General features: G+C 39.6%; 2 protein-coding genes across 2 annotated transcripts in view; both read right to left on the bottom strand.

The window, feature by feature from the left end:
• iqgap2 (IQ motif containing GTPase activating protein 2) overlaps positions 1–3,644 on the bottom strand; it is a 62,429-nt gene extending 58,785 nt beyond the window's left edge. The window contains exon 1 of the mRNA XM_047380737.1: positions 3,048–3,644. Within this exon, the coding sequence (XP_047236693.1) occupies positions 3,048–3,093 (46 nt within the window). The 5' untranslated portion in view covers positions 3,094–3,644. The remainder of the gene's footprint in view (positions 1–3,047) is intronic.
• A 1,716-nt stretch (positions 3,645–5,360) lies between these two features.
• The window catches only part of sv2ca (synaptic vesicle glycoprotein 2Ca), a 51,472-nt gene continuing 34,283 nt past the window's right edge, over positions 5,361–22,549 (bottom strand). Inside the window, exons 5-13 of the mRNA XM_047382684.1 lie at positions 21,650–21,783; positions 21,167–21,256; positions 17,104–17,214; positions 16,915–17,003; positions 16,396–16,560; positions 16,098–16,231; positions 14,194–14,400; positions 11,858–12,017; positions 5,361–11,743 (exon numbers count right to left, since the gene is read on the bottom strand). Coding sequence (XP_047238640.1) covers positions 11,560–11,743; positions 11,858–12,017; positions 14,194–14,400; positions 16,098–16,231; positions 16,396–16,560; positions 16,915–17,003; positions 17,104–17,214; positions 21,167–21,256; positions 21,650–21,783 — 1,274 coding nt within the window. The 3' untranslated portion in view covers positions 5,361–11,559. The remainder of the gene's footprint in view (positions 11,744–11,857; positions 12,018–14,193; positions 14,401–16,097; positions 16,232–16,395; positions 16,561–16,914; positions 17,004–17,103; positions 17,215–21,166; positions 21,257–21,649; positions 21,784–22,549) is intronic.

Raw genomic sequence — 22,549 nt, 5'->3', positions numbered from 1 at the left:
GGGGACATGGGGGAATTTTTTCTCTTTTTACGTTCTCACGCAATAGTCTTTGCGTTATTTCGCAATACTTTGTGGGATAGTTTCCAAACCAGATAACTGCAAAAATGAAACAAACACTACACCCGTTTTGAGATTTATTGAGTTTTATTTTGAAATCAGCCTTAAATAAAATGACCTTCAAATCAGACTAAAAGACAGTTTTTATCCACAAGCTGTCAAACAAACTACTGAACAATAATACTGCACGAAACCACATCTGTGACACTTTGTTTCCTTATTAATGCTGCATGATGTGTACTTTTTTTTTTGCACGCCGTGTTTTTGTTTTTATCGTGATTTGAACGGTTCTTCTTATCCTAAGCATTTCATCGCATTGTTAACCTGCATATGACAAATAAACCATATCAATGACATATCAGTGTTTGTTTTATGAGCAGTTTATCATCTGTGCTGTTGCTCCAAAATGCCGAATGCAAAAGTATTGCGTGGAGAGGCAAAATAAATAAATTTCCCCATGTACCCTCACGGGTTTCCGTACCTTACCTCTTAAATCTTTAGAGCACATGCAGCAATTTTGTTGGTCAGATGAGACTTGACACATGTTGGTACTTTTGGTTTGATGAATGAAGAGATGCAGGGCTGATTTAATCCAGAATCTGCCAAACAAGTGTCCCTTAATCACTGGTGAACTTGATTACGACTAAACACGTTTTACAAGCAGCAGACTGCGTGTTAAAACCGCTACATTCAACTCTCCTGAAGTTCGGTAATATTTGTGACTTTCCTGTCAGCTCTATGAATTTAATAGATAAGTCCTTATTTCTGACTTTACGTTACAAATCCAATTTTACCACGTCCAGTTCTCCACCTGCGTTTGTTCCCTCCATCCTGAACGCAGGTGGAAAACATCGATCAGAAGCACTGTTGGCTTGTGGGTCGTGTAGTTCGTTTGACTCGCATTAGAGTATAGGCTTCTTGGAAAAAAACTACACAATGGCGGCGTCGATCCAAGTTTTTTTTTCTTAAAGTTTATAACAAAGTCTCAGTTTTACATTTCCAAAGACAATTGATCCTAGTTTATTTTCCCTCCTATTAGTTAGCTCCCGCTCCCATCTGCTCCCATTCATGTTTTATCCTGTACCGTCCCAATCACGTGATCTTTACTGATGCCGTCTCCCGTCCCGCGGGATTCCCGTGGGAATCCCGCGACCCGTGGGACTCCCGAAAAAATGTCAGCCTCTAGTCTAGATCAAAGCATATTTGAGTGCTTGAATGGCCCAGTCAAAGCCCAGACCTATTTCCATATGAGATCAGTGAAAAGACTCGAAACAGGCTGTTCACACCACTGTACTTTCCAATCAGAATGAGCTTGCACTATTTTACAAAGAATAACCGAATAACATGTCAGTCTATATAAGAGACACACCATAATAAACGTGCAGCTGTTATTACAGGGAAAGATCCTACAGAGAGAGATCAGAGATCCCTGTTGACTCTGGGAGCCTAAAAACAAATGCATACAAGAAAATCATATATCCCATGGCTTCCAGTTCACAATTATGCACTACTTTATGTTCGATCACATAAAACAGATTACAGTTTGTGGTTGCAACATAAAAAACAAATGTGGAAAAAGGTCAAAGGGTAGGAATATTTTTTGCAAAGCATTACAGATGTTTCATACTCAAAGAAAATGTCAAAACTTCCAGGTAAAACGACCCAAAATAATAATCGGAATGCATATGCACCTTTAATACTCGTTTTGCATTTTATTTTGAATCCGTTATGTGTTTATTTCTTCTTTAACAACGATGTGGAAGTCAAAACATGCTCATGGACAAGAAAGCAAATTAAACTCTGCTGTCTGAGGCCAGTCTGAATCTTTTAAACCACCTGCAGAGACATCCATTTGCCAAGTCTCAGCAGAGGCTTGACATACAATCCTCACGTGTTGGGAAAGGCACAAATCACACATGTGCAGGGCTGCCCCGCCACTTGGCTGAGAGCTCCGACACGGAAAATCAGCATATTATTTGCCTGTGCAAGCCAACCCAGCTGTGCAGACGGCATAGGGGAAAAAATGTGTATCTCTGAGGCAGTGGCAGCAGCTATTATAAACAGCCTATAGTGACTCAGTCACACACTTCCTGATAGAGCCTGTCTGCACTGAGCATTATATATAACTATCAGGATGGGTTTGTTGCTTTTGTATGACTCGGATCACCGGAGTGGTGTCATTATGACTAATGCTTCTGTTTAGCTGCAGTGGTTTTCCTTCTTTAATGTTTTTTTTTTTTTTTTTTCTTGTTGGCTTAGATGAGGATGAAATAAAGATAGACTATTAGGTGAGGAGACACATAAACCACAGTTAGTATGACATTTAATGACATCATCGCCTGGGAGTGACTTAACCTACAATGATGCTGTAAAGTTAAAAACCCATGACAGGGCTAACTTAGGGCTGTCTTTTTTTTTTTTTTTTTTTTTACAATAAAAAATGCAACAAACTAACTTAGTGCCAAAGATTCCAGTGCCGGAAAAAAAAAAACAGTATTGATGGGCATTGATCAGCGTTACAAAGCTGTACTTTGTTGCTTTAAGAAATCTTTTAAACAATCGTATCAGTTAACTTCTTGACAGTCAGCTGCAGAAATCTAAAGTTAATGGTTAACCTATGAGAAAAAGCCTTATGTGTGGAAATGCTGATTATTGGCTTTTGTCAAATGTCAAATACACAGGTAGAAATGACTGTGGCGCGTTTAGGGACACCATGTGGGAAAACAAGAAATTAAATACCACTGTTATTTATTTTTTATCACCCATAATACAGTTACAGTTTCTTTATATGTTTTCCTCTTTAAAAAAAAAAAAAAACTGTTGAGAGACGTACTGTAAAAGCATCCAGCTGCTAAGTGTCGTCAGAAGTAGGTGAACCACCTGCTGCTCATCATACATCCTTCCTACATTAGCATGCATTTATTCCTCATAGCAAAGTCACTGGTCAACGCGTTTTAACATCAAAACCCGTCAGGAAACATGTTACTTACTTCCATAGCGTGGTCTCTGCAACATTGTGGTTTCTTCATGGTACATCCTGCCTCGCTTCCTCCACTCGTAAACTCGTTTGAACTGGAAACAACTTCAACCAAGAAGCTAACGTTTCAGCCAGCCAGCAAAGAGCCGCGCCTCTCTCAAGATGTCAAGATGAGATGAATTAAAAACTGCTGTGACGGCAAAATCTGCACGGGATGCGCAGAAAACAGGCCTAAAAGAGTTGAAAAGTCCCTGCTATGACCTGCCGCCGTTAAGCCCCCATGGTTTGCACTACTTTTGCTTGCGCTCTGACCAAAGTGCTCCTGGTTGTGTTATCTGTCCTCAGCTACGCTGACGCTCTGACTTGAAATGATTGACGGGACAGTGACTGGAAATCTGGCGTGGTGGCACCATCTGGTGGTCAAAGGCGGGATAACGCTTCACCGAAGGAAACTCCATGCATGAATCTCAGTCAGGATTTTTCTTTGGGTTTTAAATCAGCTTTTCACTTGGAGAAAAAGAAAAACATCTCAAACATGAACCTATCAGAGTTTTTTACCCACTCCACTATTTTACAAGCAGGTTTTAATTTTGTGTACTGCCCTACAAAATCAAAATGCAACTTTAAATTATTTCTAAATAAATTTTGTTACTTTTGACTTTGCATGGCTTTATATTTTTATAGATGCTGTGTATGTTCTGTTGCTGACTGGAAAATGCATCCTATTTTGAGTTGATTGACTGATCTGCTTCTGATTGGCTTAGATAGATAGATAGATAGATAGATAGATAGATAGATAGATAGATAGATAGATAGATAGATAGATAGATAGATGCAACTCACAAAAAGTTAGGGATTTTTTTTTTGGGTGAAATCTATGGTACATAAACATAAAGAGTTCATGCCGCAGTGATATTATATCATAAAAGTAGGGCATTTAAGTAGAGGCATGCAATGGTGATTTCCTCATTAATAAACAATGTATTGATTATACCACAGCAAAAAATGTTAGTGTTCAATACTGTGTCGTGTGCCCTTGAGCAATAATTACAACTTGACCACGACGTCTCATGTTGTTCATAAGTGAATTATTGTCTGGTGAGGCATGGCATCCCTCTCTTCTTAAAGGGCAGCCCTCTGGGGTACATAGTTTCAGGCCTGTAGAGGGCGACTCAGATGATCCTATAGGTTTTTTATGGGATTCAGCTCTGGAGAAAGTGCAGGCCACTCCATTCAAGGCACTCCAGTCTCCAGCAGCTGTTCCCCAATGATGTGATCTTGATGAGGTGGAGCATTGTCATCCATGAAGATAGCCCACGGTGGTGGTGGCATGATGCTGCGGGGATGCTTTTCTTCAACACATACAGGGAGGTTAGTAAGAGTCGATGGACAGATAGAGGAATACTGTGCAATCCTGAAAGAAACCTGTTAGATGCCTCAAAAGACTTGAGACTGGGATAAGTTAATCGTCAAGCAGGACAATAACCCTAAACATACATTGAGAATACTGATTGAGAAAATGTTCATAGACATTCTCCATTTAATCTGACTGAGCCTGAGCTATTTTGAAAGGAAGAATGGGTAAAATTATAGTCTCTATATTTTTAAATCTGGTAAAGACATACTGCAAAGGACTTGTAGCTGGAACTGGAGCAAAAGTAAGATGTATGATTAAAGATTCAAGAGTTATTTGTCAATTTACATCATATTTACAAGGAAATACATAGCATGAAACAAAATACTGTTTCTGAACAGTGCACATAAATTTGACAAGGTGCACATATTTTCAGGTGTGCCGTGTGAATCCTGTTGTAAGGAACTGTACTTTAATTTCTCAAAATGTATCCAGTAGGTAGAAACACAATTCAACATCATGATCACCATTAAAAGAAAACAATGTTACACTTTTAAACTGCTAATTGTTTTAAATTAGCATTTTATGTTAAGATGGTTCTTAAATTGAATGTAAGAGTTTGATAAAACCTTCAGACTGGAATGCTTATTCTTTGTATGAGCAAGCCCTCCTGTAAACCTCCTCACAAGTTACACTTTTTAACACATTTCAATATTTGCAGCTCCAGATACTGAAAGTAAAGTAACTTTTGTACTTGTGCTTTCCTACGGAGTATGTGCAAAAACAAATCAGCAGATGAACAAAGTAACTTTATAAGTCTGTTAGGTTGTGTGTTTTCCATTCATTACAAAGAGGACTACATATTTGTCAAAATTTAAATGACTAAATTCGGTAAGACAATAAATATCAAAACATATTATTTCATTATATCCTTTACCAAATTAAGTTTGGAAAAATGAAAGCACAGCATCATTTGGAAGCAAACATAACTTTTATTATGCCGCACATGTTCAAAAGCAGCACAGACAGCAGTCCCTGTCTTTCCAGTGTCTCACGTCTTACACAGGGATTCATTTGGCAAATATCTAATCACATTTTTCACACTTTTAAACCTCTAAACACACAGTTAGGTCATCCTCTGAATGCTTTCGCAATCATATTGACAACTTTATTCTCAACATACCTTTGACGACCTTCATAAAATGGATCAACAGAATTTACACTAGAGATACATTCACATTTTTCCTCAACAAACTTAAAATGTTGCCATTGCCTTCTGCCAGGACATTTTACAGCAACAACCCAAAGGTAAAAACGAATTAACCTTGGAGATGGTCCTACAAACATGCAAGTTTACACACGCACAGACAGAGTAGTAGCAGGTGAAAGCCAAGGACACACACACACACACACACACACACACACACACACACACACACACACACACACACACACAGGTACAACAGAGATACGAGACAAAAAAAAGGATTATCACTTGGAGACAAATTAATTGGAGAAAGCTTGCAAACATTTAACTCAGACGTTCACATATATTAGCTTTGATATGTACAAAATATTTACATTCATTCATCCATATGGAGACACACACATACACACACACACACACACACACACATACACACACACACACACACACACACACACACACACACAGTTTGCCCTGTTTCTGTCTGTCAATACACTCATCCATGTACATACACTCAAATACAGTACATATAGCTTTTATACCAAATACCTCATTCCTGACAGGTAATATCTTACTCTTCCCAATTCATCCCATCGGCCTGCTCTGCCTCTGAGCCTTGAATATAGCCACAACTAGGCAGGTCACTCTACCTCATATTTATGCTACAGATAGCAGTCAGCAGTGATGTGCATTAATGATTGCATTTTATTTAGATTTTTCTTGTAGGCTATACTTTTGGTTCAAGGATGGTTAAAATAAGGGGGCAAAAGCTATTGGCTGAGCAACAGCACTACACTTCACTATGTATGATCAACCCATTTTACAAAATAGACAAACGTTGCACCAAAAAGTACACAATAGTGGGTTTTTCTTTTTTTTTTTTTTTTTTTTTAAGTGGCCATGTGTAAGCCAGTAAAGGGGAACATCCATCTAAAGCACAGATACCACAAAGACAAAGGAATGCTGGGAAATAGAGGAATACAAAAAATAAAGTTCACAGGCACAAATTAAACAAACAAGAATGAGAGCAAATAAAGAGAAATATCCATTTACCCCCCAAACAAAAGCAAGAAACATCTAAGAATCTACATTTTTGGAGTTATGAAACTATGAAAATAGCAACGTGACCCTAATATAGTTTTATTTATTTGCAATATGTTGCCTCTTTTTATATTTGATCTTTAACAGTGTATTGGAGGTCTCTGTATTGGACAAACAGAGGAAAATAATATATGAGTCTCACAAATTACCCACATTTTAAAAGCACATCATGGGAAACCGTTACAACCACAACCTACACTAAATAAACTAACAACTTTTGTGATTTTAAAACAACTTTTGTTTTAAAATTGCAAGCATACACATAAACCTAGGATGTATTTGGTGTTTGTGTTGATAGGATGAAAAATATTCATCCTATCAACGTTTTAACATTTTGCCACATCACAAACACAAACCTTCCTGTATTTTTTGAGGTTTTATGTGATAAACCAACACCAAGTGGTGAATAATTGTGAAGCGGAGGAAAAATCATAAAGTTTTTCCAACCCTTTTACAAATAAAAATCCGGAAAGTGTAGCATTCATATGTATTCAGTACCTTTAACTCTAATACTAATAAATTATTCCAACTGTGTGTGATTTAGGGTGTTTTCACACCTATAGTTTACATACTTTGGTCCAAATTAAATAAGTTGATTAACTTTTAAGTTTCGGGTGGTTCGTTTTTTTTTTTTTCACACATTCTCCAAGCGAACCAAAAATTGTTACTACAAAGGTAAGAGAAAATGTACAGTCGGTTTATTATTCAGATGTGTCCTGGTCAGGAGTACCAAATATAAACACATGAAGCATATTTCTGGGATGGTCAAAAACATGGAAAATATAATTATCTTATTAGTATTTTTTTCTGGATACTATTTCAGTCAAAATGACCTGAGAAATATAAAGAATGAATTTTGAGAATAAGTCCTGAAAGTTGCATGGGGCTTTAGGCGTAAGAAAAAGACGAGCAGCCTTTGTTTATTAGTTGGTTTACGGCTGGCTACAGAAAGGCCTTTGGCTCAAGCTTGCAGCAAACAGCTAACTGCTGTGTCGGAATGAGGTGAGATCACATTTACACCACAAACAAACTGGACTAAGGAGGGAAATGAACCAAAGTTCGATTTACTTAAACTAAACACCCATAATCTCAGTATAAATCCAGCCGAAATGTGAAGGCCTCAGAAAACATCAGTGAACAAACAGTGTATCTGCTGAATTCAAAACTAAAACAGTTAAAAGAAATCCCCTCTGCAGATTTTCAAAAGCCATGTAGGGGACACAACAAACACGTAGAAGAAGATGCTCTTGTCAAATAGGACTCTAATGTAACATTTTGACATACGTGTAAAGTACAAAATGTGGCAGAAAACAAACAATGTGAATAAATCACGCTCATTGTGACGATGTTTTTGTAATGGAATTGGAGGAAGTTTGTCGAGTAGAAATTTCATTGCTCAGACGTTTTTGAGCATATGACAATAAAGTTCCTAAATCATTGTAAAAATCTGTGGTGGCAGCATCATGCTTTGGAGATGCTTTTCATCAACAGGGAAATGAAAGCCAGTCAGAGCTGATGGCAAGATGGATGGAGCTAAGTACAGGGAAGAAAACCTGTGAAAGAATGAATGAATCCCACACTTTTATCCAACCATCCATCCATCCATCAATTTTCTATACCTGCTTCTTCCTTACAGGGTCGAGGGGGAGCTGGTGCCTATCTCCAGCAGTCTACAAGCGAGAGGCGGAGTACACCCTGGTTAGGTCGCCAGTCCATCGCAGGGCAACACAAAGACAAACAGGACAATCATTCACACCTAAGGGCAACTGAGAGAGATCGACTAACCTAACAGTGATGTTTTTGGACTATAGGAGGATGCCAGAATACCCGGAGAGAACCCACGCATGCACGGGGAGAACATGCAAACTCCCTGCTGAAGTCGAACCAGGAGTCAAACCCAAGACCTTCTTGCTGCCAGGCAACAGTGCTACCAACTAAAATAAAGAAAAGAAAGTCATGTACCATTTTATTTCCACTTCATAATTATGCAATTCTTTGTGTTGGTCTATCACAGTGTTAGTACTTTTCCAAGTCACTGTAAATAGGCAATTTAAGATTCTCTAAGACAGAATGACCCGATAAAATAAATAAATAAAATAGAAATAAGTGTGACTAATAATATAAAAAAACATTTCATTAAACAAATGTTTAAATTCTGGGCCACATATCTGATACAGAAAGCAGCTTGATAGTTAGTGTATTCATTACTCTCAGGTTTTACTTCTGTCTGTTTACAATAACCTTAGGATGGCGCAGGACTATGGGCAGACTGCTCCTGTCAAGGAGAGGCACGTCTTAAAAAGGCCATTCAGTATTTAAAAAAAAAAAAAAAAGGAAATGGCAGGAAAGGTCTCAGGGACAATCAGAATTCAACACATAACCTAAATTAGAAAGTAAGCTCCTATTAGAGCCTTTTCTACAGTGACACAACAAACCTAAAGGTCATGGCAAATATCAATATCTGGAGTAAAACAAGTATTTATCTTTTCAACTTTCACAGTCACACACCAGGGAATAAAGGTGTCATCCTCATATTTAACATTACATACATTTAATGGTACAAGAAAATATATTTTATACTATAGCCTTTTCATTTCAAGGTTGAGTTTATGCAAATGGCTTGGTTTCCAAAATCAACTATCCACTCTCAAAAGTTGATCTAGTCTGACCAAATATCATGTAGCAAAATTTTACGTAACGCAGGTTCACAGATTACTAAAAATGTGTGTGAATATCTCATGTTTTTTCATGTAACACGGTTGATCTCTGTATAACAATTTTCTGCACAAATGCCCTGCGCTCGGAGTGTGGGTCTTATGGGTGAGCCAGCTGTCAATGAGTCCTCTCTGTCTGATCATGAACTCCCAGTGTTGTCACACAGCAGCTTGGTTGTGCTCATTACAGCTTGTTTATGACTTTTTTCCCCATCTGGCCCGTCTTAATAAGACTGTATCAATATTAAAAGCCTTGAGCTTCCATCAGGAGGTTGTTACTGGGGCTGGAGGCTGTAATCAGTAGTAAAAAAAAAAAAACTTGAGCAAATGTTGACCTTAAAAACATCATCTGGGTTTATGAATCCTCCCAAAGATGTGATTTAATACTGAAAGGCTTTAGAGCACCTTGCAAAAGTGTTCTTATGCCTTGAAACTTTTCACATTTTGTCACATTACAACTACTGACCAGAACTATATAAGGGGAGGCATTTAGTTTCTATGCTCCTCAGATCTGGAACAAGCTCCCTAAAAACCTGAGATGTGCAGAAACTGTTGGTCCTTTTAAATCAGGACTAAAGGCATTTTAGTAATTGAATCTGACTAATGAACTGTTTCCAATTTCAATCATTGCCAAGTGATTGAAGTGTTGGTTCTGGATTTAGATTTAAATTCAAAATTAAACTTGAATTTAAGTTTGCCTTTTACATTTTTTTCTTTTATGCAGTGCTTTCAAGTGTTTGGCAAATCAAGCTCTATTTTTGAGCAAAACACGTTTCTGTTATTTGCTTTTTGTCCTGCATTTGTACAGCAATGCACATTGGATTGCCTTATTTATGAATGGGGTTATATAAATGAACTTGCTTTGCCTTACAAACTTCAATGTATTTTTGGGGATTTTTTATAATAGATCAACACAAAGCAGCACGTAATCATGAAGTAAAAGACAAAATTATAGAGGGTTTTAGATGCATTTATACTAAGTCCCCTTACTCTGATACCCCTAAATAAAATCCAGTGCAGTCAATTGACGGTAGACAATGCTAATTAGTTAACAGAGTTCACCTGTGTGTAATTTAATCTCAGTATAAATGCAGGTTTTCTGCATCGGCCTTAGAAAAGACCAAGGAACACAGCAGACAGGCCACGGATGAAGATGTGAAGTTTGAAGCAGAGTTCTAAAACAATAGCCTAAGCTTTAAGATTTAATCAAGAGTAACAAGCAGAAAGCCATTGTTGGAAAAAAAAAAGCCATGAGAATACCTTTTTGCAGTTTGCATAATGCCATGCAGAGGACACAGCAAACATAAAAAGAAGATAATCTGGTTAGATGAGGCCAAAATTGAACTTTGTGGCCTACATACAAAAAATTTAGTGGGCATCAAACTAACCCCTGAACATACCATCTCCACCATGAAACATGGTGGTGGCAGCAACATGCTCTGGGGATGCTTTTCTTCTGACTGGACAGGCAAGCTGTTTTAGAGCTGATGAGAAGCTGGATAGAACTAAATGCTGGGAAAACGTAGGGAAAACCCCTGTTAGAGGCTGCAAAAGAGAGACTGGGTGGAGGTTCGCCTTCCAACAGGACATTGACCTTAAACATAAAGCAAGAGCTACAAAGGAATAATTTAAATCATTCAAAAATATGTGTTTGAATGGCCCAGTCAAAGTGCAGATCTCAATACTCACTGGCAAGTCTTGAAATGTGCTTTTCAAACAGTCTCCATCTAATTTGACTGAGAATGACCTGTTTGGCAAATAATACTCAGCAACAATTTCTGTCTCTAGATCTGCTAAGCTGGTAGGGGCATTTCCCATAACAACTGCAACTGTAATTTAAAAATATTGACGGGGGGGGGCAACACTTTTCTGATTTTTAGTACTAAATATTGTCTAAAACCATGTATCCTTATTCTTCTACTTCACTAACATATTCCACTTTGTGTTGGTCTACCACAGTAGTTCCAAATAAAATTAAGGATTTCTAATGCAATAAATGCAAATACATTGTCAAGACATCATTCATGAAATGTTATTAAAAATAACATATTCAGCACAAACCAAGCCACTTGCACTCCGAATGAAAAGATCTTTTGGCCTTCTTGAGAACGCACAGGACTTATCAAAGTTGACAGGCTTCAGGATGGTGTTACATAAGGACATTTGCCCGTGTGTCGGGCAACCGAAGTCCGACTAGCCCTCCTCCAACAAGCACTGAAGAGGCCATAAGGATAGGGACAGCCTTAGTGATGCCAACAAGTGAGCCAAAGATCATGTTCCCCAGGACGGCGGCAAGCTTGCACAAGGCGTTACAGAAGCCGAAGCCTGCTCCTCTGCAGAGAGAAACATCAAGAAGAAGCGTAAACAAAATTCTGAATCATCAATTAACTAAAACGTTTCTTTTGATTTATCTGGCTGTCCATCAATGAATTAACTTCTCTGCTTACCTCCTGACAGTGGGGAAAGACTCAGTAGTGACCACATCGAGGGAGTTCCAGGCAGAAATGCTCAGACCGTTGTAAAGGCACAACATGAAGATCATCATGGACTCACTGGTGCCAAACCACAAGAAGAAACAGCTGATGCCAGACAGGATCATGGAGCCACCTAATAGATGTTCACATATAAAACAATGTCATTCATTTAATAATCATACCATTTAATATTTCATTGCCAATATCTACAGTGAAGAACCAGCCTTTTACAGATATATTTTCTTCACTGTGTGCAATTAAGTCATGCAAAACCTTTCCAGTTTTAGGCCAACTAATATTACCAATTTCTTTTCTACTTGCTAAATGTTACAATAATGTCAGAGCAAACAACTGGCAACAAGTGGGAAAAGCCCAGATTGGGATGTTAAGAGCTAATAAACCTAGATTCAAACCTAGATTCAGGGTGAAAACCCAGAACAAAAGCAAAAGATCTCTTAAAAATACAGGCTGAAACTGGTAAGAAAGTGTCATATTTCACTGTGCAAAATGTCCTGTAGCTACTGATCTGGACTGAAAGGGTACTCAATGAGTAAAGAGCAATTTCTCCAATAACAACATGAAAAGCTAGATTATATTATGAAAATACACTTAGGGATAAAGGTTTTAGAGAAATCTTCTGTGGTCGGATGAACCTGAGTGTTTGAACACTAATGACCGCTGGTACATTTGGAGGAAAAAGGATGAAGCTTGCAAGCCTGAGAATACCATAATTGTGAAGCACAGCAGGGATATTTTTACTATGTGCAATATAACAACATTTCAAGACATTCAGAAAGTTAAAGCTAGGGCAGATCCAAATGGTCATAGAGCCTAAGCATACTGCCGAATTAGTTGCAATGAAACTTTAGCACAACAAAGTCTGTACATCATTAAGACCTGATCTGAATCCTATAGGACAATTGTGGGCAGAGCAGAAAAGGTTTGCCTCAGTTACACCAGTAACACCAGCAAAGATGGGCCAAAATTCCAACAAGCTATTGTGAGAAGCCTCTCCAAGACATTGGAACCAATGTTACAGTTTTAAAGGTACTCATAATTGTCATCTTCTGCTTCATCTGGGACCGGGTCGCAGGAGCAACAGACTCAGTAAAGACGCACAGACGTCGCTCTCCCCAGACACTTCCTCCAGCTCCTCCAGGGGGAGCCCAAGGCGTTCCCAGGCCAGCCGAGAGACACAGTCCCTCCAGCGTGTCCTGGGCCGTCCTCTGGTCCTCCTCCCGGTGGGACGTGCCTGGAACACCTCCCGAGGAAGGCCTCCAGGAGGCATCCAGTATAGATGCCCGAGCCACCTCAACTGGCTCCTCTCGATGTGGAGGAGCAGCGGCTCTACTCGGAGCCCCTCCCGGATGGCCGAGCTCCTCACCCTATCTCTAAGGGAGTGCCCGGTCACCCTACGGAGGAGGCTCATTTCAGCCGCTTGTATCCGGGATCTCGTTCTCTCGGTCATGACCCAAAGTTCATGGCCATAAGTGAGGGTAGGAACGTAGATCGACCGGTAAATCGAGAACTTCACTTTTCGGCTCAGTTCTCTCTTCACCACAACGGACCAGCAAAGCGTCCCTATTACTGCGGCAGCCGCACCAATCCGTCTGTCGATCTCCCCTCACTCGTGAACAAGACCCCGAGACTCCTTCACTTGAGGCAGAAACTCCCCTCCAACCTGAAGAGGACAAGCCACCCTTTTCTGGTCGAGAACCATGGCCTCGGACTTGGAGGAGCTGATCTTCATCCCAGCCGCTTCACACTCGGCTGCGAACCGCCCCAGTGCATGCTGTAGGTCTTGGCTAGAGAGGGGCCAGCAGGAACACATCATCTGCAAAAAGAAGAGACGAAATCCGCTGGTCCCCAAACCAGACCCCCTCCGGCCCTTGGCTGCGCCTAGAAATCCTGTCCATAAAAGTTATGAACAGGACCGGTGACAAAGGGCAGCCCTGCCGGAGTCCAACATGCACCGGGAACAGGTCCGACTTAATGCCGGCAATGCGGACCAAACTCCTGCTCTGTACAGGTGGAGTTTTAAAGGTGATTCTACAAAATAGTAAAGTAACCTATGTAAACGTCTGAATTTAGAGAAATATAAATAAACAAAATCGGTCTCTCGTTTTTCTGGAATTTAGCAAATACAAATCATTTTGATGGCCAACCTAGAAATAGAAAGGCTTGGGCAGATTTAACACAAATGAGTGAAAAAAACATTATGTGTCTTATTATTCAGCACATGTAAATATCTGGTTTTAACTTTACTAAAAGAATGACCGACCAACCATACATCCAACCCGTGTTCCTACCTAACATGGACAAACGCCCAATTTTGTCCATCAGAAGAGCAGACACAATGTTGCCAGGAAGAACAGCCAGTGTCCCCAGAAAGTTAATGAAGTAAAGCCAGTAGGCGCTGTAGTCATCATCAAATGTCATCTGGCAGCCTGTCTTGTTGTGGGTGAAAGTGCTGTTGATCACCTCAGTACCCTCTACCAGCTTAGATTCATCGATATCTACAGAGAGAACGAAGCAAACCAAAACTTATGGACACCTGGTGATCTGACGAGCAGAAATGGCAAAACATAACAACCATTGTTGTGCAAATGGTAATTTCAAAAAATGGCAGTCATCTTATAATGAAATGGAAAAAATGCAGTTAAAAGATATCAAACATGTCCCTGTGTTACAAAATATGGGCTTATTTGAATTTGATTCCAGTTGTTGAAACATTGTTGAAAATGTGGAAGATCCCATGTTTTTGTCAAAAACCTTTTGGACTTGTTTTGTTGAGACATGCACAAATTTTCCAGAAAGAGACAACATCCGGATCAGAGAATGTAATACTCCAAAACTTGTATCTAAAGTTTAAAACTGATATGTGTGAACTGCCCATGACATTCACACTGCCGGATAGTAGATTTTACAAAGATGATCTATTTTTATAGATTCATGCATTGTGGAAGTATTGTGGTTTCTCAAAAAAGTTCTTATCAGCATTATATTTAATGCCCACTCCTGCACTTGGAAAAATAGGCATTGACCTTTTTGAACATTTCAGAAAAGCAAAGCATACAGAAAGAGGAGTATTTTACCATTCCTCTTTGCATTATCTCTCCAGAATGTCCTTTAATGCAAGCATTTCTTCAGCTTACTCCATTAGTTCTCTACAGGATTTAGATCTGGGGTCTGAGATGGCCATGGAAGAACCATTTCTATGTTGCTTAGGCTGCAGTTTTGTTTAAATTATCTTGCTGCAAGGTCCAATGTTGACCCATTTTCAGTTTACTGGCAGACTCAACAACTTTTATTTAAAATGTACTTTTATCTGAAAGAGTTCATGTGACCATACACTCTAACAATGGTCCCAGGGCCTTTGGAAAAGAAAAAGATGCACAGCATTGCAGAAAACCCCACCATACAGTGGGCATATGGTTCTCCACCTAAGGATCATTTGCACATGGTTCCAGTTAAAGTATAACAGCTTTCTGCAAACTCCAAATGATTATTTTTGTGATGGTAAGACAGGAAACAAGTTGGCATTTAAATGGCATTTAATGGTTGTTATTGAGACTTGGTGACAAGAAGGTTCATCAGCAGTTCTCCAACAGTCAGCTTGGAAGAGTTTTTCCTTATCATGTTACTCATTGTACATGGTGGGACAAGAAACATGGATCTGACATTGTAAAGATCAACTCACATGTGCATTGCAAGTATACCGTATGTTCCCCTATCTTCCCCATATTAGGGAGTGGTTGAGAAAAATGGACCTCAGTGTTGTGTCATTATTGTACCCCGAAAAAACAGGAAGTTACGAATTACTGATAAAAACTCAAGAGAAACTCTGATCAACTTAAAATAGTAAAGTTTAAAATAAAAATAGGCTTCAGTTGCATTTTTCATTAATATTGTGAGGGATTCCAATTAGTGTTTGACTATTTTGTAAAAAAACAATATAGAAGAAAGAAAATGAAAATGCAGTAAAAAATTAATTACACTTTTTCCACATCTTTCTTATAGATGCCAAACAGTGTGGGGGGTGCTGTAATTTTCTGTTGCCTGCTACTCAGGCTTTGTTGGTAAGGTGCTAGAGTCAATCAAGAGTTTTATGACATAAAGTAAGCATAATGTGCATGCAAGGCAAAGTTGTTCCTTGTTTGCACACAGCATGTACAAGGGACACAGCATTTTTAAAATAAAGGAAAGTTCTCACCTGTGTTGAAGAAGTACGTCTCAATAAATGTGCAGTTCTTAAACAACGAACCCACCGACGTCACATCATCAAAGTAACAGTTACGAAACGTGGAGTCAATAAAGGTGACGGACTTAAGCTTCATATTGACGAATCTGAATAAGAACCATAATATTATGAATAGGTTAATCAGCATTGGTACAGTGGTTAACATAAAACTAATGTGTACAGTGGACATACAGTGTATGCTCATACTTAAATATAACTACTTCCTAAAGATTTAGCAACTAGTACTCCCGTAGATAAGCTGACATCTTACTGGTCATGGATAAAGATGCCATTTCTGTGGATCTGGTTCTCCAGGGTGAAGTTAAAGGTGAAGCCTTCAATGCGTTCATTAATGTGGATCTGCACTTTGGAGGCATATTCATCTGCCTGAAGGTGTTTGATGACATCAGGGAACCAAACAGACAGACCATAATACCTGCAATTATAAAGACACTGCTTTTGCAACATATCAACTGCCAGTAATTAGCCAAACATTGTTGAGGGTAGACTGAGGCCTGATAAAAAAATATAGAAAGACAAGCAGATGATGTACGACCAGCAGACAACATTTCTTTAAAAAGCACTATTATGGTTTATTTTTACACCTTTACGACTTTCAAATGAATCCTTATCGACCCACAGTCTGGGATTTATCTCCAGATCACGCAACCTTTGCACAGCAGGGCGATCAAGATGACAGAACTGTGATGTGGCCCTGGAGCTATTATCTGAATCATAATAACTTGTCTGTTTTTTCTATAACAAACATCGTATCAGTAGAATATCTCACCCGAACGACAGCGTGAACCACACTGTGGCCAGTCGCATCATGTTTTCCTTCATAGGGTAATTGAAGCACTTCATGAGGTTTAGATATATCTAAAAAGAAAATGAAAAAAAAAAATCAAGAATATGTTTTACATTTATATTGTGACAAATGGGATTTGAAAAGAGGAAGATGAGAAGCAAATATATTTACCCCATGTATTTCAGCTTTTATCCTGAAGAAGACTTTGGAAACTGGGTTTCCAGATTCTGATTCCATTTCAACCAAATCATCCAGCTGTCTAGGGATTTTTATCCTGTTTACCTGTTAAATTAGTCATGAAAGTAGCATAAATATTTACAGTACCATAGTTAAGTCCAGGTTTGTGCTCTATGTCTCTATGTCTTAGAATATCTTTAAATAGTTGGTCTACAGCAAAAACCCATTTTGCAGTATCATTATAAATGTTATGGTATTACAAGAAAAATAACAATTTCAATATTTTCTTTTGTAATAATGTCAAGTCAAGTCAACATAGTTTATGTAGAACATCTATAAAAAACAGCCACAATTGACCAAAGTGCTTTACATAATAAAAGGTCAACAACTAAACAATGAAAATCACTCAAAGGTAGCAAAACAAACACACAAATGTCCTGCTAAACTAGAGTTAAAAGCCATTGAAAATAAATTAATTTCAAGCAGAGACTTTAATTGATGAGCAGTTTGAGCGGCTCTGATTTTCAAAGGCAGACTGTTCCAGAGCTTGGGGACCACCGCAGAAAAGGGTCTGTCATCTCTGTCTTTTTAGTTTTGATTTGTAACATGTCTCTAAGAGCAAGTGATCCGTTTATTTAAGTTGGAGTTGGATTCTAAGACCGAAGCAGATACGATAAGTAATGGATTGCTGTCTCAAGCTGGTCAGGAGGGATGTATGACCTTGTATATGATAAATCAGTACTTTTATAAACCAAATGCTTGCAGGGAGGAAGGGAGTTAGATGAAAGTTTAACACGGGTCCACCCTGAGTCATAGTTTGTAGTTTAGAGTTTGGGACTAATTCTTCTGCACAAGTCTTCATGCATTCTTTTCACATTTGTCACATTGTCCTGAAACCAGAACAGTTAAATATTGAAAAGATTTGCCATAGATTCCACCTAGGTCTGGACTTTGACTTTGACTGGGCCACTCTGACAAATGAATATGCTTCAATCTAAAATCATTATATTGCCGCTCTGGCTGTATGTTTGGGGTCGTTGTCCTCCTGGGAGGTGAACCTCCACCCCAGTCTGAAGGTATCTGTAGCTTCTTACAGCTTTTCTGACAGCCTCTAATTTAGATCCATCTTTCTTCCCATGAAGTCTGAGCAGCTTCCCTGCCATTGGTGAAGAAACCCATCCACAAATCATAATAATGCCATCACAGTGTGTCACTGTGGTGCTCAGAGTGATTTTCAGTGATAGCTCATTTTGCACATAGACCAAAACGTTACATTGCCCAGAGCACCAGTTTCCAGTTTGCTGTGTCCCCTACATGGCTTGTGGCAATCTGCAACTTTGTAACGGGTTGTTCAGAAGACCCAAAATTTCAGCCGGACACAACTAATAAGTTTTAAAAGATTTACTGATCTTTCTGGAAGGCGTTCGGCAGGAAACCACCAGCGGTAGGCACAGGAACCTCTTTTCAGAATCCGTGAGAGGATCAGGAAACTGAATTTTGGCTCCTCAGCATGATTGTCAGGAGGCAGCAGGGCTAGGTCACATTGGCTGTCAGGTTTGCAAACCCAGTGACTGAGTAGAAGGCGGTGGTCAGGGGACAGAAACAAGGTCAGAGCCAGGAGGACAGAATCAGGCGACAGGATCCGAGGGAGACGGTTGAACCGTGGGTCGGGGCACAGACATGAGGTCATGAATGGGGAAGCAGATTCAGTCATACGGATTGGAGGGTTAGGCAGAGAGGGTCGGTCAGTAGGCAGAACCAAGGCCATTTGTCCAGAAAGTAGAAGCCAATGAAGTATCCAACGTGGGCAAGGCAGAGAAGGGAAATCCGTGAATCAAAACGAGATCAGATCAGGCAGACAGGCAAGGAAGGAACGCTGCACACCACTCACACATAGGCTTTCAAAAATCTGACACTGTCTGTCAGAGAGCTGTATATAAAGGCAGGAACAGAGGGGGAGCAGATGAGGAGTAATTAGAGAGCTGGTTGGGAAGGAGCAGGTAAAACCAATCCTCCTAAAAGCTACAGCCCAGAGCAGCCAGACAGAGGTGATGCAGACAACCAGTGCAGAATCATAACAAACTTAGACTTTTTATTGCTTTCTTCTTCTCCAGAATAACCAAGGGCCTCTTGGCTGCTCTCCATGTCTGGCTTGACAGTTTGAGTTGACAGCCATGGCCTGGTAGGTTTACAGTTGTGCTTTACTTTTTCCATTTTCAGTTGAGGGACTGAGATGTTCAAAGCTTAGGGTGTTGATTTTATAACCCAACCCTGCTTTTAACTTCTCCACAACTTTCTCTCTGACTTGTCTACTGTGTTCGTTAATGATGTTCTTTGTTCTCTAATGCTCTCCAACAAACCTTTTATGGTGCGTTTTGCTTGTGCACTTTGAAGTCAGACGCTCTAGACGCGCATCAAAAACGCTCTAAACGAGTCTGAGCAAAGTGTGGACAGACGCGTGTTAGAAGGAGCAACCCTTGGTCAGTTTCCTTTGCCAGTCTCTTGTGTACCATGGTAGATGCAATCGAGAAAGTGGCTTGGCTTTATTTGCTGAATAATGACAGGACTGGCACAAACTGCGACATTAATGCTCTTGTTTCACTGGCTCGTTTTAGGCTCTGCGGCTCCGCTCCCCTCGGATGGGGTTGACATGAGAAGCAGCAAAGAGAGATGCTCCTGTTTGGACTGGAGAAGCTCCAGAGTTTGCCAGAAGAAGTTCCAATTTTATGAGGAGGTTTTTGTCTCAGCCATGGCAATAATTGGGACAAGGACTTTAAAAAACTGTGAACGTTTGACCGCGGTAAAGTTAGTTTTATATTGGATATTCCTGCTCTACAGCGGGACTTCCTCCCGTTTGATCCGAGGCAGACAGTCTGATTACGGGCAGCTGCTCTCTGCCTGCTCCCTCCTACTGCAGATGCTGGTTCGCGGTTAAGGTCCATCAATAAGTGTCAGAACCAAACACGCTGTTTCATGGTCATGGTGGTATTGTTTTGTGTGTTTTGAGTGAAATGTTTGTGTGTCTGAACAGCTGATTTTATGTGCGATGAGCTGGTTTAGGATGCAATTAAATACAGTGCTCCGCCTGCGTGTAATTCAGAATCCTGATGTATCCTTTTTCTTTTTCAGCTTTCAGGCATGGTTTATGATTAGTAAATAGTAAAATGGTCCTTCTGTTCCATGATAAAATATGTCACTATGTTACAAAGCTGCTCTTCTGTGATTGGTTGACGCGCTGCCTCCAAAAGTTCAGATTTCCCAACTGTAGCATCTGCCGCTTGAAATCTCAAAACGCACAGCGCTCGACACACGAAACGCATCACAACACACCGTCTACCATAGAGTTTGCATGAAAACACGACGCTCAAATTGCGTTCGGTCTGAACGCACCATAAGGTTTTCACAGAAAAGCAGTGAATAGTGAGAAAAAACTAGACTATTTAGTTAAGGTATCTTATGAAGGCAGCTGGTTGAACTGGATTTTATTTAGTGGTTTCAAATTAAAGGGGGGTAAAGAAGAAGGTATACCACACTTTTGTAAAGAGTGTTTAAAAAACATGTATCCTTTTCCTTTGCTTCATATTCCACTACTTTATTTTAGTTAATCCCAGAAAATCCTAATAAAATACACCGAATTTTGTGGTAAATTGATTTTACATTTATCGTAATTTCTAACCTAGTTGTTAGAGTGTTGGAAAAAAGTACAAAAGTACCAATTACACATTTTTACATTTTTGAGTTTCTTATATAGTATATTTAGTTATTTTCATGAGACTGAATGCTGAATATCAGTGACGAGCCTAAAATATGCGTATGTAGTGCAGAATTAATTCAAGAAACTTGTCTTGACTAAGCAGCTTTCTCAAAGTGCAGCTCATGCAGCAAATAAGTCTGAATGTCAAGAAACAGCTTTTAGACCCCAAAGTAAATCAGACATCATCCTGCATGGAGAAAGAATTCAAACCTGTCCCTGTGGTGGCAGAAAATAAGCCTCTTTGCTTCCTTAAGCATAGGAAAACCCAGCCAAGACTGTGAAACATCCATAACAAGCACTCACAGTAAAGACTTTCTCTGGCTGGCCACGTGCTCTCATGTTGGCGTCGTGGATCTGCTTGAGGATCATCCAGCCCTCGTCGTGCTTCCCAACCTGTCAGGAAGGAGAGAAAAACGACTGACGGGGAAGATGAAACACATTTGAGGGACCCATCTCACAGCAACAACTTGACATCAGCAATTACTGTACATGAAAACAGTCCTTTGATATCTCAGTGATGAGAGTCACGACTGTGGTGACTCACTTTGCTTCAAAGGATAGTGATCCTCCTGCAGCCAACCTACTGTCACAGATCTCTATGCTTGTGCTTCTTCAACAGTTGTGCATGACTCACACTGTTTAAGTCTGATCAAATATCTACTGGTATATACGCTCTTCATTTGTCGCAAAGACTTAAAAAATCATAATCTTAAACAGTTGTGGACAACATTGTTGTAGAAATGACTAACACATTATGTAATGTGTAATTTAGAGAAGGCTCATTACCTCAAGGTAGTATCTGGGGCTTTCTGGCATGAAGGTAAGAGCCACCACAGCACACACACATGGCAGGGCACAAACCACGACAAAAACCCTCCAGCTGTGAAACTGGTATGCTGACCCCATGCTGAAGCTCCAACCTGCAATTTGTAGAAGATGATGCCAAAGCAGTTCAGCTCAATTTCTTTAGATCCAATCTCATCAAATCATATTGACAAAAATACCTGGAATATCACAGTGCTGAACAGAAGAGCAAATAAAATATATCAAACAAAATGCAAAAGACAGACACATGGTATAAAATACAAATATCTCCAGAGCATAAAAACAGGTTAGACCCGTAACAGAATCAAATAACTAAAATAAGGTAAAATCAGCATCTCACGTGGCGTCAAAGGCCAGAGCAAAGAGATGAGTTTCAAGAAGTGGCATAAAAACATACAGAGAAGAGGGCTGTCTATTATACAAATGAAGGTTTTTCACCATTTCAGGAGCTGCTACAGCAAGAGCACGGCCCCCTTTAAGCTCCTGCTTTGTTTTAGGCACATTCAGGAGGTGCTAAACAGCTGAATTGAGAGAATGGGATAGTGTATGAGATTGCAGAAGCTGAGAGAGGTAGGATGGGGTTAGATCATAGAGAGCTTTTAAAATAAATAAAAGAACTTTAAATGGATCCTATTATATAGGGACAGCCAGCTGAGTGAAGCTAAAATGGGGTAAATGTGTCATTTGAAGAGTTGAAACAGCATTCTGTAGCTAAGGGAACGAGAACCCACTAACCCCCACAGAAACACAGAAAGCCCTTTGCTGTAATCTAGCCAAGTGGTGACAAAAGGTGTGAATTACTGTCCCAATATTTTTCAAACAAAATTGGTTCTATTTTGACCAATGGACTGAACTAATACA

Source organism: Girardinichthys multiradiatus, chromosome 12 (assembly GCF_021462225.1).
Source record: "Girardinichthys multiradiatus isolate DD_20200921_A chromosome 12, DD_fGirMul_XY1, whole genome shotgun sequence".
In the NCBI taxonomy this organism is placed as follows: Eukaryota; Metazoa; Chordata; class Actinopteri; order Cyprinodontiformes; family Goodeidae; genus Girardinichthys; species Girardinichthys multiradiatus.
The sequence above is the reverse complement of the archived record's forward strand: the minus strand, read 5'-3'. Positions and strand labels throughout refer to the sequence as shown.